Source organism: Oryza sativa, chromosome 7, assembly GCF_034140825.1.
Source record: "Oryza sativa Japonica Group chromosome 7, ASM3414082v1".
Classification (NCBI taxonomy): domain Eukaryota; kingdom Viridiplantae; phylum Streptophyta; class Magnoliopsida; order Poales; family Poaceae; genus Oryza; species Oryza sativa.
In genome coordinates, this window is record NC_089041.1 from 1591764 (window position 1) to 1605311 (window position 13548).

At 45.0% G+C, this 13548-nt stretch overlaps 3 protein-coding genes across 3 annotated transcripts; 1 reads left to right on the forward strand and 2 right to left on the reverse strand.

Moving 5' to 3' along the window:
• Positions 1-2857: 2857 nt before the first annotated feature.
• Positions 2858-5044, reverse strand: LOC107275881 (L-type lectin-domain containing receptor kinase SIT2-like). The gene has a single exon (XM_015790629.3). It carries the CDS (start codon positions 4974-4976, stop codon positions 3003-3005), a length of 1974 nt encoding a protein of 657 aa, XP_015646115.1. The 5' UTR covers positions 4977-5044; the 3' UTR covers positions 2858-3002.
• Positions 5045-7596: 2552 nt separating this feature from the next.
• LOC107277418 (F-box/FBD/LRR-repeat protein At5g56420) lies at positions 7597-10323 on the forward strand. The gene is made up of 3 exons (XM_015790630.3): positions 7597-8613; positions 9176-9346; positions 9775-10323. Exons 1-3 carry the CDS (start codon positions 7639-7641, stop codon positions 10129-10131), a joined length of 1503 nt encoding a protein of 500 aa, XP_015646116.1. The 5' UTR covers positions 7597-7638; the 3' UTR covers positions 10132-10323.
• Positions 10301-12654, reverse strand: LOC4342322 (L-type lectin-domain containing receptor kinase SIT2-like). The gene has a single exon (XM_026026936.2). It carries the CDS (start codon positions 12610-12612, stop codon positions 10567-10569), a length of 2046 nt encoding a protein of 681 aa, XP_025882721.2. The 5' UTR covers positions 12613-12654; the 3' UTR covers positions 10301-10566.
• Positions 12655-13548: the final 894 nt, after the last annotated feature.

Below are 13548 nucleotides of genomic sequence, written 5' to 3' on the forward strand. Positions count from 1 at the left end.
CAAATTTTTTGAGTGCTAAACTTTCATATGTAACTATAGTACACTATAACTGTATTGTAACTACACCGTAACTATGGTATAATAAAACTTGTATTCAACTATAGTTTAGTTGGATAGCACCGGGATCTTACGTGTGACATGTGTGAAATTTTTTTCCTTCATGCACAAATCTCGAGGCGATCAGATGGTCACAAACCTGAAAGTTTTGTAAGATCAAAGTATGTTTTGATTCTTATTCTGTGATGAACAATTGGCATATGTGATTATTGGTTTTGATATTTGGAGATTATCGTCGAAGTGGTTTTGGAGATAATCAATTTTCAGGAGATGAATAGGGTTTACTGGTTTGTCGGGACCGGTCAGACCGGGCGGAGGTTGCCGGTCAGACCGGCGCTATGTGTGCGGTCAGACCGGCCAGCCCGCGGTCTGACCAACTGATACTGAGTCGGTTTCGGTTTCAGGTTGTTTCTTTGGATATCCGTGATTGTTTCATGGTTATGGCTTCTAGATGGATACTATACGTATGTAATACTGTTGTTTGCTACTAATGAGTCAAGTTGGGGATAGCTTGGTCTTGGAATATGGTTTCTTTGTTTGTTTCATGTGTAGGTGACTCGATGCCTCTGGAGAGTATTTGCGGTGATGGACCGGGAGTCGGCATGGTGGTAAGACGATGTCCGTGGTGGTCAGATATCATGCGGGATACTAAGGCTAGAGTTGATGCACGTGGTTGATGGAGATTCCATATGGCATACGATGGAGGTATTGTGTGTGTATGGGATGCGGAGTCGAATTTGGAAAGAGTCCAAATTTGGTACGATTGGTTATGTAAAGTTTCTTTCTTATACTAGAGGGTTTCCTAAGGTGTTTAGGACTCTTAGTATGAGTTTGGTTCATGGCTTTAGGCTGCCTACCTCATGTATAAATAGAGGAGGAGCGTGAGGCTTCCCTGTATCGCTTTTGAGAGCAATTGAGTTGCTAGTTTAGTTAGGGTTTCGAGTTTAGTCGAGATTTTTGTAAGGAGTGTTGTTGGTGCACTTTGTAAATACAGAGAGAAGCAATAAAGTTGTCATCTACTTTGAGAGTTTTTCGATTTGTGTTTCACCGGGTTTCGACGGTCTAACTGGCATCTCACCGGCGGTCAGACCGGCGACCTACCGGCGGTCAGACCGACTAAGGCGAGGCGGTCAGACCGGCGGTGGCGGCAACAGCGACAGGAGCTGGCGATTAATCTCGGCGATTCGACCGGTGTTACAACCTCGGTCAGACAGACGATATCCAGGCGGTCAGACCGGTGCTACTACTTCGGTCAGACCGCGATCCATCGATTTCGAGGGTAACTTTTATTTCCGCTAAAAGTTTTTGGTTTTAGGTATCTCAACCATTCACCCCCCTCTGGTTAGTTTAGTTTTTGTGATTCGATCGTACAAGTTTCGGGGGGAAAATAATTGCAAAAGTTTTCTAGCAATTTCGAAAAAGTAGTTCCGCAAGCACTTCCCTTTACTACATAGTCGGCTAGCCTTTTGGGCGGCTTCTGATAAATTTGACCTAGGGGTCACAGTTGCTAGTGTAAATCCTCCAGCCACCGAAATTATGGTTCATTTTCCATAAGCCTTTAATTACAGGTAGCACATATAACCGCCTATAAAAAATATTTTTAGACGTCTAAAAAACTCGGCGCGAGAATAGATTGCCAAGCCATATAATAATGCTCACTGATGCAGGAATTTGATATTTTGCGACAGAGGGGTGGTCTGATCACTTCCATGAAGTCAGTGAGGCAGTCAATGTTTTTTATCTCCTTTTTTTTTTTAATTTCCATCTAACCCTTGACTCTCAAATCTTGTCTCCTTCAGACCTCCTGGAAGCATGCATGCTAGCTAGCTGATTATCATGATGATTGAAAGAATTTTCCAACTACAACGATGAATCTCTTATCGACGATATTCAGTTGCAATTAATTTTATTTGACTGTTACAGTATGTACAGGTTTGGGCCCCTTTGAATCGCAGGAATGGAAAAAACAGAGGAATAGGAAAAACATAGGATTCTGACAGGAATGCAGGTGTAAATCAGAGGATTGGAAAATACAGGAAAAACATAGGAATGACCGTTTGATTGGACCACAGGAAAAACGCAGGAATCGAATGAGAGAGATAGACTCAAAGGAATTTTTCCAAGAGGTTGGACCTCTTGCTAACTTTCCTTCAAAATCTCTATAGGATTAGACATTCCATAGGAATTTTGAAGGATAGTATAGAATTCAATCCTTTGTTTCAAAGTCTTTCATAGGATTTTTTTTCAAAGGATTAAAATCCTTTAAATTTTCTACATTTTTCCTACAAATCAAAGGGGCCCAATGTAAACAACTCCTTAGAATAAAGGTTTGTTCGATGAAGTATGATTAGTGGTTTAGATTGAGAGGGACCTTAGGATGGAAGTGGTTGGAAAAAAATTCAAAGCTTGTGGCTTGAAACGGCCTAGTCATAATGAGCTAAGCTAATAAGTTGGGTTTTTAATTAGCTGGTTAATTTAACGAGCCAACTCGCGAATTACTCATTTTTAGTTCACTAGTATAAAAGGTCATCGTATGTACTATTCGTATTTAGTGTTATTATTACGTTAACATGTGATGAATGGATAAGTATTAAAATTATAAAGATGATATTATTGGTATTTAGTGACTTGTTAACGAGCCAACTCACGAGCTGAGACAAGTTGATTCGTTGTCCACCTCTAGATCTGACGACGTATGCTTGAATCTAGCTAGTCAAACACAAACAGTAGGATATCCTAGCTAGAATTTACTTAAAACAAAACCTGCAAAAGAAATAACAAAATATATGACCATTAAATATACTGGTTTGCGCAAACGTGCATACTTTATTCCTCTAAAATTGATACGTACATATATAAATCAACAGAAAAAATAACTCAACAATTAGTCTCTGAGAGCGGATATATATTATGGCATTAAAAGAAATTAATTAGTAGTTGTCACACTAGTGATGAATATGACATGGCGTACAGGTTGGAGACTCTCTCTCCTGCATCAAGTGAAACAAGCCAAATCCTGGGTTTGAAATAGTTTCTGGTAGTGGCATGTCACCATTGAGATACTGCGTCACTTGTCTCATATTCGGTCTTGAGTGTTCAGATGGATGTGAGCATAGCAATCCTAATTTTAGCACTAAACCTGCTTCAGCATTATCATAGTCAGCTTGGAGGTTGGCATCAACTGCATCAACAACTGATCCTTTTTTCCAACATTCTAGCACCCAACCAACCAACGTTTGTTGGATGCCTTGTGCATTTTGCTTCATAGGTTTCTGCCCACATGTAATCTCTAGGGCTAATATGCCGAAGGAAAATACGTCGGCGAGTGGAGTCACCTTGCCGGTCAATGCTATTTCTGGAGCTAAGTACCCTATGGTGCCAACAACGTGTGTAGTTTGTGGATTGGCTCCATGATCGTGCAACCTTGAGAGGCCAAAGTCACCTATCTTTGCATTCATCTTGTTGTCGAGGAGTATGTTGCTTGGCTTCACATCTCGATGAATCACTACTTTCTCCCATTCTTCATGGAGGTAAAGCAGCCCAGACGCGATTCCTTTGATGATGTGAAACCTTTGACCCCAATCCAAAGTGCACCTACCATCTTGACCATACAAGTACTTTTCCAAGCTTCCATTTGACATATACTCGTACACTAAAATCAATTCACCTTTACGTCGGGAATAACCGAGGAGGTGAACAAGATTGCGGTGGTCAAGGCAGCCTATGCTAACAATCTCCGCTACAAACTGTTTCATGCTTTCCTTCGAATTTTGTGGTATCTTTTTCACTGCGATCTCTTGTTTGGACCCTAGAAGCATCCCCTTGTATACCCTCCCAGCACCTCCTGTGCCTAGCAAATTCTTGTTCTGGAACCCTTCCGTGGCATGGAACAAATCCTTATATGCGAACCGGTGTGGCCCAAAATCGATCTCCCAATCTTCTCGCAACTCAGTGTACCTCATACGCCTTCGCACAAGGAGAAAAACAGTAGCACCCACAGCCACGAGGAATGCTGCGGTTGCCACTGGCAATATGATTTGCAACAGATTGGATGGATCAGACTTAGGACCAACACGAGGTAGCTTTGGCAGCTTGGCAATGTCGATGGCCAGCGCAGTTCCTCCATTCATGCTGAAGCTCCAGCCAAGAAGGTAGTGTCGTGCACTAGTTGCGCCTGTCGAGGAAGAGAAGCCGATGTATGAACGCTCCATGAGCAATCCTGAGAGGTTGTAGGTCGCAGACAACAATGGCCTCACAGGTTTGGCCATGGCAAGAGGAGCCATGGTCACGTTGATCCGAGTAGCTTCTCTGTCATAATCAACCCACACTTGTATAGCCTCCATGGATGCAAGGGTCAGGTTTTTGAACCTTCCACTCTCTTCATAGTATCCAGCAGGGTAGGATTGCAAAGAGGTGAGATTATTGATATCGATCCCAACATGATTATCATTCATGTCCCCAAACTCTGTGTTCTTAACGGTGTCGAGCTCAATTGCAAAGATGTGGCCTCTATCATTGCCATTGGTCTCACTATTGAAGAGCCCAAAGTATTGTGCCGCGATAGCATCTGAGAAATTCTTGCTTGGTGCAATGACGAAGGTGATGCCATGGCCACTGTTCAGGTCAGAGAAGGTAGGGACGATGCCGAACACGAAGGAGACAGAGAAAGATTGCACCGTGCCATTAGGAGTCTCGCGGAAGTGCAGAGGAGACGGGTAGAAAGCATGGCCTTTCACCCGGATTCCATCGTTGGTGAGCTCGACGAGGCCATCAGGAGTCACCATGGCGACGCCGTCAAGGGAGAGGTTATTAGCACTAGTGAAGCCATTGTAGACGAACTGGTGGTTGTCGTCACCGTTGGTGATGGATGCTAGGTTAAGGCCAAGGAAGAAGAAGAGGATCAGTGGCAGAAAGGACATGGTGGTTTGATAGACGTGGTAATGATCTCTATTAGCTCATGATAATCACCAAAGCGTACATGTACGGTACATATAATGAGCAGCTACCTCGAAACTGTGCTCAATATTAGTAGGAACATGAGTGAGTAATTTAATTAATCTATAGGTGAGCTGTCCACATCGGTAAGGAAATTGCCAAGTACTCCTAGTAGCCACTAGTACCCCAGAAAGAATTGAACAACTCCTTGGAATTCAAAAGGAGACAGTGGTAATGTCATCCCAACATTATCAGAAGCTCAACTAATTAACAAGGATACATAGGCTGTGTTTAGTTCAGCGTAAAGTTTGGATTTGGTTAAAATTGGAGATGATGTGACTGAAAAGTTGTGTGTGTATGACAGGTTGATGCGATGGAAAATGACTAAAGTTTAGATCCAAACTTTGGATCTAAACACACAGATAATTGAAAATATGCGTTTGCATTGTTTTCTCTATCTTGAAAGTAGTAGGAAGATTCCTATAAATTAGAACTTCCAAACATATATTGTATGTGCGTTACAACGGTACTTTAATGTGAACTTGTGTGCGTACATGTGTACTTCCTCCGTAAAAAAAAAGACCCAATCTTAAGGATATATCCCGAGAATTGAATTTTTTCGGGACAAACTAGTAGTGTGTATCAGCGGTTATATATTAATTTTTCGTGTAATTGAAGAAAGTGATGGATATTAATAACTATGTCTACGTGCTCTGTCATAGTATAAACAACGTTCCAACTTTTTGACTAGTTTGTTGAAAGTTCGTGAGCAAAAGTCATAGCCACGTGTTTGACGCTGTGCCAACGACGATATTGAACATTTGTTTTCTTTCACTTTTGAACCAACAAATTGCAAAAAAAAGTAATCTCCATCACGCATTTGGTATCCTATACGGCTTACCTTCGCTATGATAGTATTCCATCTGTCCAAAAAAATACCAACCAACTTTCAGTGATGCTCTTGTCTAATTTATTCTCAAAATTATTTTTTTTAGAGGGTGTACATTTTTAGATGAAAAGGCTTAATTCAAACTAGTCATGTCAAATTTCTTAATATAATTGTTTATGGGGTTCTAGTTCAGTTGAGAGGACTCTTGTGCTGATGTCCCCTGCAGATAGTTACTACAGTATCATTTAAAATCATAACAGAAAAGGAGTAATTTGTTTGTTCTGTTGTAAATAAGCTTTACCAAATTTTAATAGGAAACCTTGAACGAAATATTCACCATATTATTGTTAAGTATAATACACCTGATTGGTTATAAGGATGAATTAAGTATTTTGAGAAATAAAATTAACAAATAACAGAGTTTAAGTGGTCTATACAATGCAATAGAAGAAAAGCTTTTAGAAACAGAAACATATTTTTAGAGGTGTGTCAAGTAATTCATAATTGACGATAATAATATGGTGAAATAGCTAAGAAGAACAGACCATTGCCTCCATAAGTTTTTACCTTTCCGAAGATTGATAACGTTAAACGTTGGTTTTGCCAAAATTTATAAGATCAATGTTGACAAGAAACCAAATATGTATCCAAACTGACACGACCGTCGTCAAGGGCCAAAATGATGGGCCGACGCATCATGATCTGGTAGTGGGCTAACATGGGCCCAAAGCCCAAAATCCAACGTCTCAGATCAGCTCTCTCTGTCTCTCCCTCTCGAATCCCGTGCTAAAGATCGTGAGTCGCACGCAAGTGGCCAGGCATGGATTCCGGCGATGTCGGCGCGCGGCGGCCACCAATGCGACAGCGCGAGCCCAGCGGATGTCATCAGTGCCCTCGGAGCTCCGGTTGCATGTGTTCTATAGCCGTCGACAGTAGCGGAGCCAGCATTATTATCAAACCCGGATGACTAATAGTATTTTTTTGTTGATCGATTAATTTTTATGGGTGTCAATAGCTATCGATAGAGGTGACGGCCCAGGCGGCGACCGCCCGACCTGTCCGGGGAGGTGGATCTGCTGCTGGCCGTCGAGGCTCGACCGACATCGCCGGAGCTCCGGTTGCTACATGTGTTGTACAGCCGGCGAGGCACGATCGCCGCCGCGAAGCTTGAGGAGATTGTGCACACCGATCGACCACATGGATGAGGAGTACGAGTACAGCCAAATGTATATGCGGTGCCATATATCTCCGGCGGATGGAGATCGAGTTGTACTCTCCAGTGGGAGCATTTGGCAAATGAAGATCATCCAAAGACGGCCGCTCCAGTGATTCTACTCCCTCTGTTCTAAAATATAAGCGATTTCAACTTACAGAGTATAAGGGATTTATTTGTGAAAGGGCACATAGCCTAGTGGTTACATCACCTAAATAGCACCACAAAGTACTGAGTTAAAATCTCCATAGTAACGAACTTCAGATATATCCAGTTAGATGTAGAAGCTGGGTAAAAAATTCCATTCTGTAAATCAATTTTTTTTTGTTAAAGTTTATTATTGGCACACAATAGACCAAACATGCCTAAACGATTTAGGCCCGGTAGTCCAAACCAAAGCCCAAAGTCGGGCCCATATATATTCACGTGATCATCATCATCAGAAGGCCCGCCCAAATGCCCAAATTCAAAGTCCAAATAAAATCCAACACCTGACTTCACCATCAGATCCCCAAATCGCCTTGCTTGGATCGCGCACGCCTGCATGGATTCCGGCGATGGCCGCCGCCGCCGCCGCAGCCAAAGCGAGGGCGCGACTCCGACCGACCGCATCAGCGCGCTCCCCGACGAACTCCTCCACGGCATCCTCCTCCGCGTCGGCTGCGCCCGTGACGCCGCGCGCACCGCCGCCCTCTCCCGGCGCTGGCGCCGCGTCTGGGCGACCATGCCCGAGCTCCACCTCCGCCGCTCCGCGTGGACGAGCTCCCCGACCTCGGCCGTCTCCCTCGTCGACGGCGCCCTCGCGGGCTACTCCGCCCCGACGCTCCGCCTCCTCGACATCGACGTCCCCGGCGCCCGCCTCGCCGTCGCCACCCACGTCGCGCCGTGGCTGCGCTTCGCCGCGGAACGCGTCGCCGGGGAGCTCTCCATCCGTCTGCGGAGCGGGAGGTACGGTGACGGGGCGGGGGAGGAGGAGGTGCTCGACCTGCCCGTCTGCGGCGCGGCGACGGCGATCCACCTCCGCCTCGTCTCTCACCTCCATCTCCGGCCACCTCCCGGCGGCGCGTTCGCCGCGCTCGCCACCGCGACGATACAAAGCTGCCGCGTGGACGGCGGCGAGCTGGGCCGCCTCGTGTCGTCGCCGCAGTGCCCTCGCCTGGAGGAGCTCTACCTCATCAACGTCGCGCTCGTCGCCGCCGCCGCCTCCGACGTCGCCATCTCCTCCGCCTCGCTCCGGCGGCTGCGGTTTGGCGTCTGCGACACCCGCCGCCTCGACGTCGACGCGCCGGAGCTCCGGTTCCTAAGCGTGTCGAACGCCGGCGAAGCGCGCGTCACCGCCGGGAAGGTGGAGGAGGTGGCGCACACCGGCGACATGGACCGGTACGAGTACACCCAGCTGGGACGCCATCTCCGGCGGCTGGAGATCGACTTGACCTCTCCAATGGCGGCGTTTCTTGGGCGGCTCGACACCGTCGGCGAATTGAGCCTTCATCTTGCATTTCAATCGGAGCTAAGTGATGTGCGTCGCTGACACAATTTACCCAGCAAGTTTAATAATTAGTTAATTAATTCTACTCTTTCCGTCTTAAAATAAACTAACCTAAATTGAGTTGGGATATATAATCTAGTACTCCCTGGATAAGACATATCCAGAATTCCCTCCGCCCTAAAATATAAGGGTTTTTAGGTAGACGTGACGTATCCAGATTCGTAGTATTAGAATGCGTCACACCCACCCAAAATCTCTTATATTTGGAGTCGGAGGAAGTATAATAAAATCTAGAGATACATCTGTTTAAATTCATTGTATAAGGTTATAAAGGTTATGTCCCATTCCAACATAGGTTTATTTATTTTGGACTGAGGGAGTAAGCTTCATTTGAAACGCAAGATTTTTTTAATCTCATAAGAACTAAAATGTTTCATGTGTGAAAATTATGTAGAATAAACTAATTATTGCTGCCTCCTAATGTTTTTTTTCCCGATACGGGGCTCCTACTATTGGTTTTTTTTATAATGGAAATCAATCCAGCCTCTACATCGAAAGTCATGGATTCTAATGGTGGTCGTGTGTTTGACAGTGGTCGCAGCAATTCGAGAAGTTAGTCGAGGAAATGAGCAAGCTTCCTGAGTGTGAGGCATTGGAGATATGCCCAGCATTCAATCATTCTCATGGATTTCTACCAATTGCGATGCATCTTCTTAGGAGATTTGCTGGTATCAGAAAACTTTCGGTCAATTTGTGGTGGGTGGTAAGTTCTTATTTTCTTCTTGTCAAAAAAAAATGTTTATTTCTTTTCAAATAGACTACTCCCTCCGATTTCAAATGATTGTCAACAGATACTATTCACATTGAAAATTCAACCGCTCTTATTTCAGTAGTGTATTTATAAATATTAGAAAATACAACATATTATCGAAGTATGTTGCATGTTAAGCACATTTCTATTGAACAAAATATGATATTTAAAATGGTCAAATTCGTTGAGATAACCTGATCAATGGTGACAAATAAAGGGAAACTGATGGGGGTAAAACAATGGTTGCACCTGCATTAACAAATTAATTCGAGCTTGCAAGAAAGCTAGCATTGGTGTATTTCTTTCAGCTTGAAACATAATTTTTTTACTTCATATATGTATTTCGTGTGTAATAACAAGAACATATTTATCTTTTTCAGAAGCCTCCATGTCCACCCGAGCTAGTATCTTATTGCCCTTGCAGAACGTTGACAGATGATCTCTTTACTGACAACAACATCATCATGCTTTGTCATCTTGAAGAGATTGAAATCGATGAGTTCAGAGAAAGAGATGAGCAAGTGGAATTTGTGAACCAATTGCTGAGATGCAATGTGCCGCTGCTTGAAAGGGTTGTGTTCAACGTACCAAGCTGTTGTTTCCCAGAAAGCGAGGAGATCATACGCGAGAAGATCCATGGCAAGCTTCGTGGAGACAAGATCAAGGTCAGATTCAAGATACGGAGATATTTTAGCGAATTCGCGCATTTGATCCCACAACCTAAAAAACGAGTGTAATGTCGTTTGTGGCCGATGTAATGTGTTCTGTTACCAATGATCTTTTGTACGATGGATACTGGTAGCTATCTTGTATGATCAAGACATGTTTTTAGATATCCATCAGGTTAAACTTGCAAAAATTTGGGCATCAATTTCTTGTATGACATTTGAATTGAACAGATGAATGTTTCAGTCTATAATTTCAGCAAAGAGGGTGACTACTCCAATTTTTTTCTTCAGTCTAAATGAGACTCTGCATCTTTCATTGATGATACCAATGGAAAACAGAGTCCTCTGCTTTCATTGCTCTGTCTACTATACTGCAAGTCTAGAGTTGGCCTAAATTAGTTCAAAAATTATTCTAGCTTATCTAAAAACGTTCAAAAAATTTTAATCCACAACTGCTGGTCGTGACCGATGAACTTGTATGAAACTTATATACAAAAAGCCGAGTTATCTTCCTCCTGAGAGGCTGGAGATGGTGCCAAAGCTCGTCATAAGATCGGGATACGACACGACGGACGTGTCGAATCCCTTATCCTGCATCATGGCCAGCACGTCGAAGCCCATGTCCGCCGGCGTCAGCTCAGGCAGCGGCGCCTCGCCGGCGAGGCAGCAGGTGACCTGCCCCATCCCGGGCCTCGCCGCGGCGAACGGGTGCGAGCACAGGAGGCCCAGCTTCAGCACCAGCGCCGCTTCACCGGCGTCGTACTCGCCGTGGAGCCTCCCGTCCACCGTGTCCATGAGTGAACCGTCGCGCCAATGCTCGAGCACCCAGTCGACCAGCGCTATGTGGCTACCTTGAGGGTTCTTCTCCTTGATAGGTTTCTGCCCACAGGTGACCTCGAGGAGGAACACGCCGAACGCGAACACATCGGTGAGAGGGGATGCTTTGCCCGTGCGAATGAGCTCTGGTGCTAGGTATCCCATGGTGCCAACCACATGTGTGGTTTGTGAGTCCGTGCCATGGTCGTATAGTCTTGCCAAGCCAAAGTCACCTAGCTGTCCGTTCATGTCCTTGTCGAGGAGTATGTTGCCTGCCTTGATGTCTCGGTGCACTACCACTTTTTCCCACCTCTCGTGCAAGTAGAGCAAACCAGATGCGATGCCTTTAATGATTCGGAACCTTTGAGCCCAACTCAGTATAGGCTTATCCTCCTCGCTATACAGATATTTATCGAGGCTACCATTTGGTATATACGCATACACCAAAAGAAGCTCACCCTTCCGTCGACAGTAACCGAGCAACTGCACAAGATTACGGTGCCGAATACGTCCAATACTAACTATCTCAGCAACAAACTCCTTCATCCCTTGTCTCGATTCGTGGGACACTTTCTTCACGGCAACCTCCAATTTAGATTTAGGAAGCACTCCTCGGTACACCTTTCCAAATCCTCCTGAACCGAGTAGATGCTTATCCGCAAATCCATCGGTTGCGCGGAACAATTCCTTGTACGAGAATCGATGCGGCCCAAACTCAACCTCCCAATCTTCCCGTAGCTCGGCGTACCTCGATCTCCTCCTCACCACCATAACAATGGCGCCACCCACAACCAGCACAATCGTTGCAGTGACAATTGGTAGAACAATTTCAAGGACCCTGGATCTTGGCTTGGGTTCAGCACGAGGAAGCTTGGGCAGCTTGTCGATGTCAATGGCGGGAGCTGGTCCGTTGATCCCCAAGCTCCAGCCAAGAACGCAGTGGCGCGAATTCACGCGGCCGGTCGCCGCCGAGAAGCCGAGGTAGACGACGTCGGCGAGCACCGTGGAGAGGTCGTGGGTGACCGAGAGCAGCGGCTTGACAGGCCTGGCCATTCTGAGAGGAGCCATGGTGACGTCGAGCTGCTTCTTCTCGCCGCCATGGTAGTCCACCCAGACCTGCATCGCCTGGCGGCTGATCAGCTTCAAGCTCCTGAACTCGCCGGAGACGTCGTCGTAGTAGCCGGCGTTGTAGGCGCGGACGGACTGGAGGCCGTTGATGTCGACGCCGACGTGGTTGGCGTTGATGTCCCTGAACTCGACGCTCTGGATGGTGTCGAGCTCGACGGCGAGCATGTGGTTGCTGGCGTTGCCGTCGTTCTGGACGTTGGTGAGGCCGAGGTACTTGGCCGGCAAGGAGGAGGAGAGGTTGGTTGTCGGGGAGACGACGAAGGCCATGCCATGGGCGCTGAAGTCGGGGTAGACGGAGACGATGCCGAAGACGAAGGTGACGGAGAAGGAGCGGACGGTGGTCGTCGTCGTGGACGTGGAGACGTCGCGGCGGAGGCGCACCGGAGATGGGTGGAACGCGTGGCCTTTGAGGTAGGCTGCGCCGTCGGTTAGCTGGAGGAGGCCGTCCGGTGTGATGGAGGCGGCGCCGTCGACGGTGAGGTTGGAGCCATGGAAGCCGGAGTAGATGAACTGGTCGCCGTTGCCGTCGCCGGAAGCGGCGGTGGTCGGGGATGCAAGGTTGAGGATGAGGGAGAGCAGGAGAAGAAGAAGAAGCATGAAAGACATTTTGGTTCAGGAGATGTTCTCAAGTGGTCTCAAAGTGAGTATATTTCTTAATTTGTGTCATGTGAGTATATATGTGCCATGGATCATTATCTAAAAAAAAAAAATACTCTGTATTTTAATGTATGACGCTGTTGACTTTTCGAACAGCGTTTGACCATTCGTCCTATTCAATTTTTTTATAAATATGAAAATAATTGTGTCATGCTTAAAATGTATTTGATGATAAATCAAGTCACAATAAAATAAATGATAATTATATAAAATTTTTAAATAAGATGAATGGTTAAACGTTGGTTAAAAAATCAACGGCGCCATACATTAAAATAGGGTAGTATATATTTGCTATGGATGATGGGTGTGATTTTGATCTGTTGCTTCCACCCTGATAGGTTATGTATATGTTGTTCATACTTGAAGTTGACTTGTGTTGAACAGGAAAATAAGTTTGTTCTTTTATTTTACAAAAGAAGGATAATTTCTAGTCTCTGTATCAATGAAAAATCTACAGTCATATGTATGACAAATATAATTTAAACTCTAGTGGGTAAAGTCATGCATCCAAAATTCCATCGTAGTAGTATAGCATGAACTGTATTTTCTCACTTATTGGCCCATCGTTTTACCTACAATTAATTATAAGCCGTTATACTTATTACTGATAAAAAATTATAAAACTTTTATTCATAATTAACTACTTAAAAGCTTGCTGGAAAATAAACTACAATGATACAACATCAAAATAATCTCCAAAATCTACTTTAAAATTTTCCTTTTTGAAACCAATGCCAGGCTAAGCTAGTGTTATATGAAGCAAGAGAGAAATTTGTTACAACTTCACCGAAGCGGTGAAAGGAGGAAAGAAGAGGGAAGAGAAGAAGAGAAGAAAAAAGAACAGAAAGTGAAGGAAGAAAAAAAATCATAATACCAGTAGTGAAA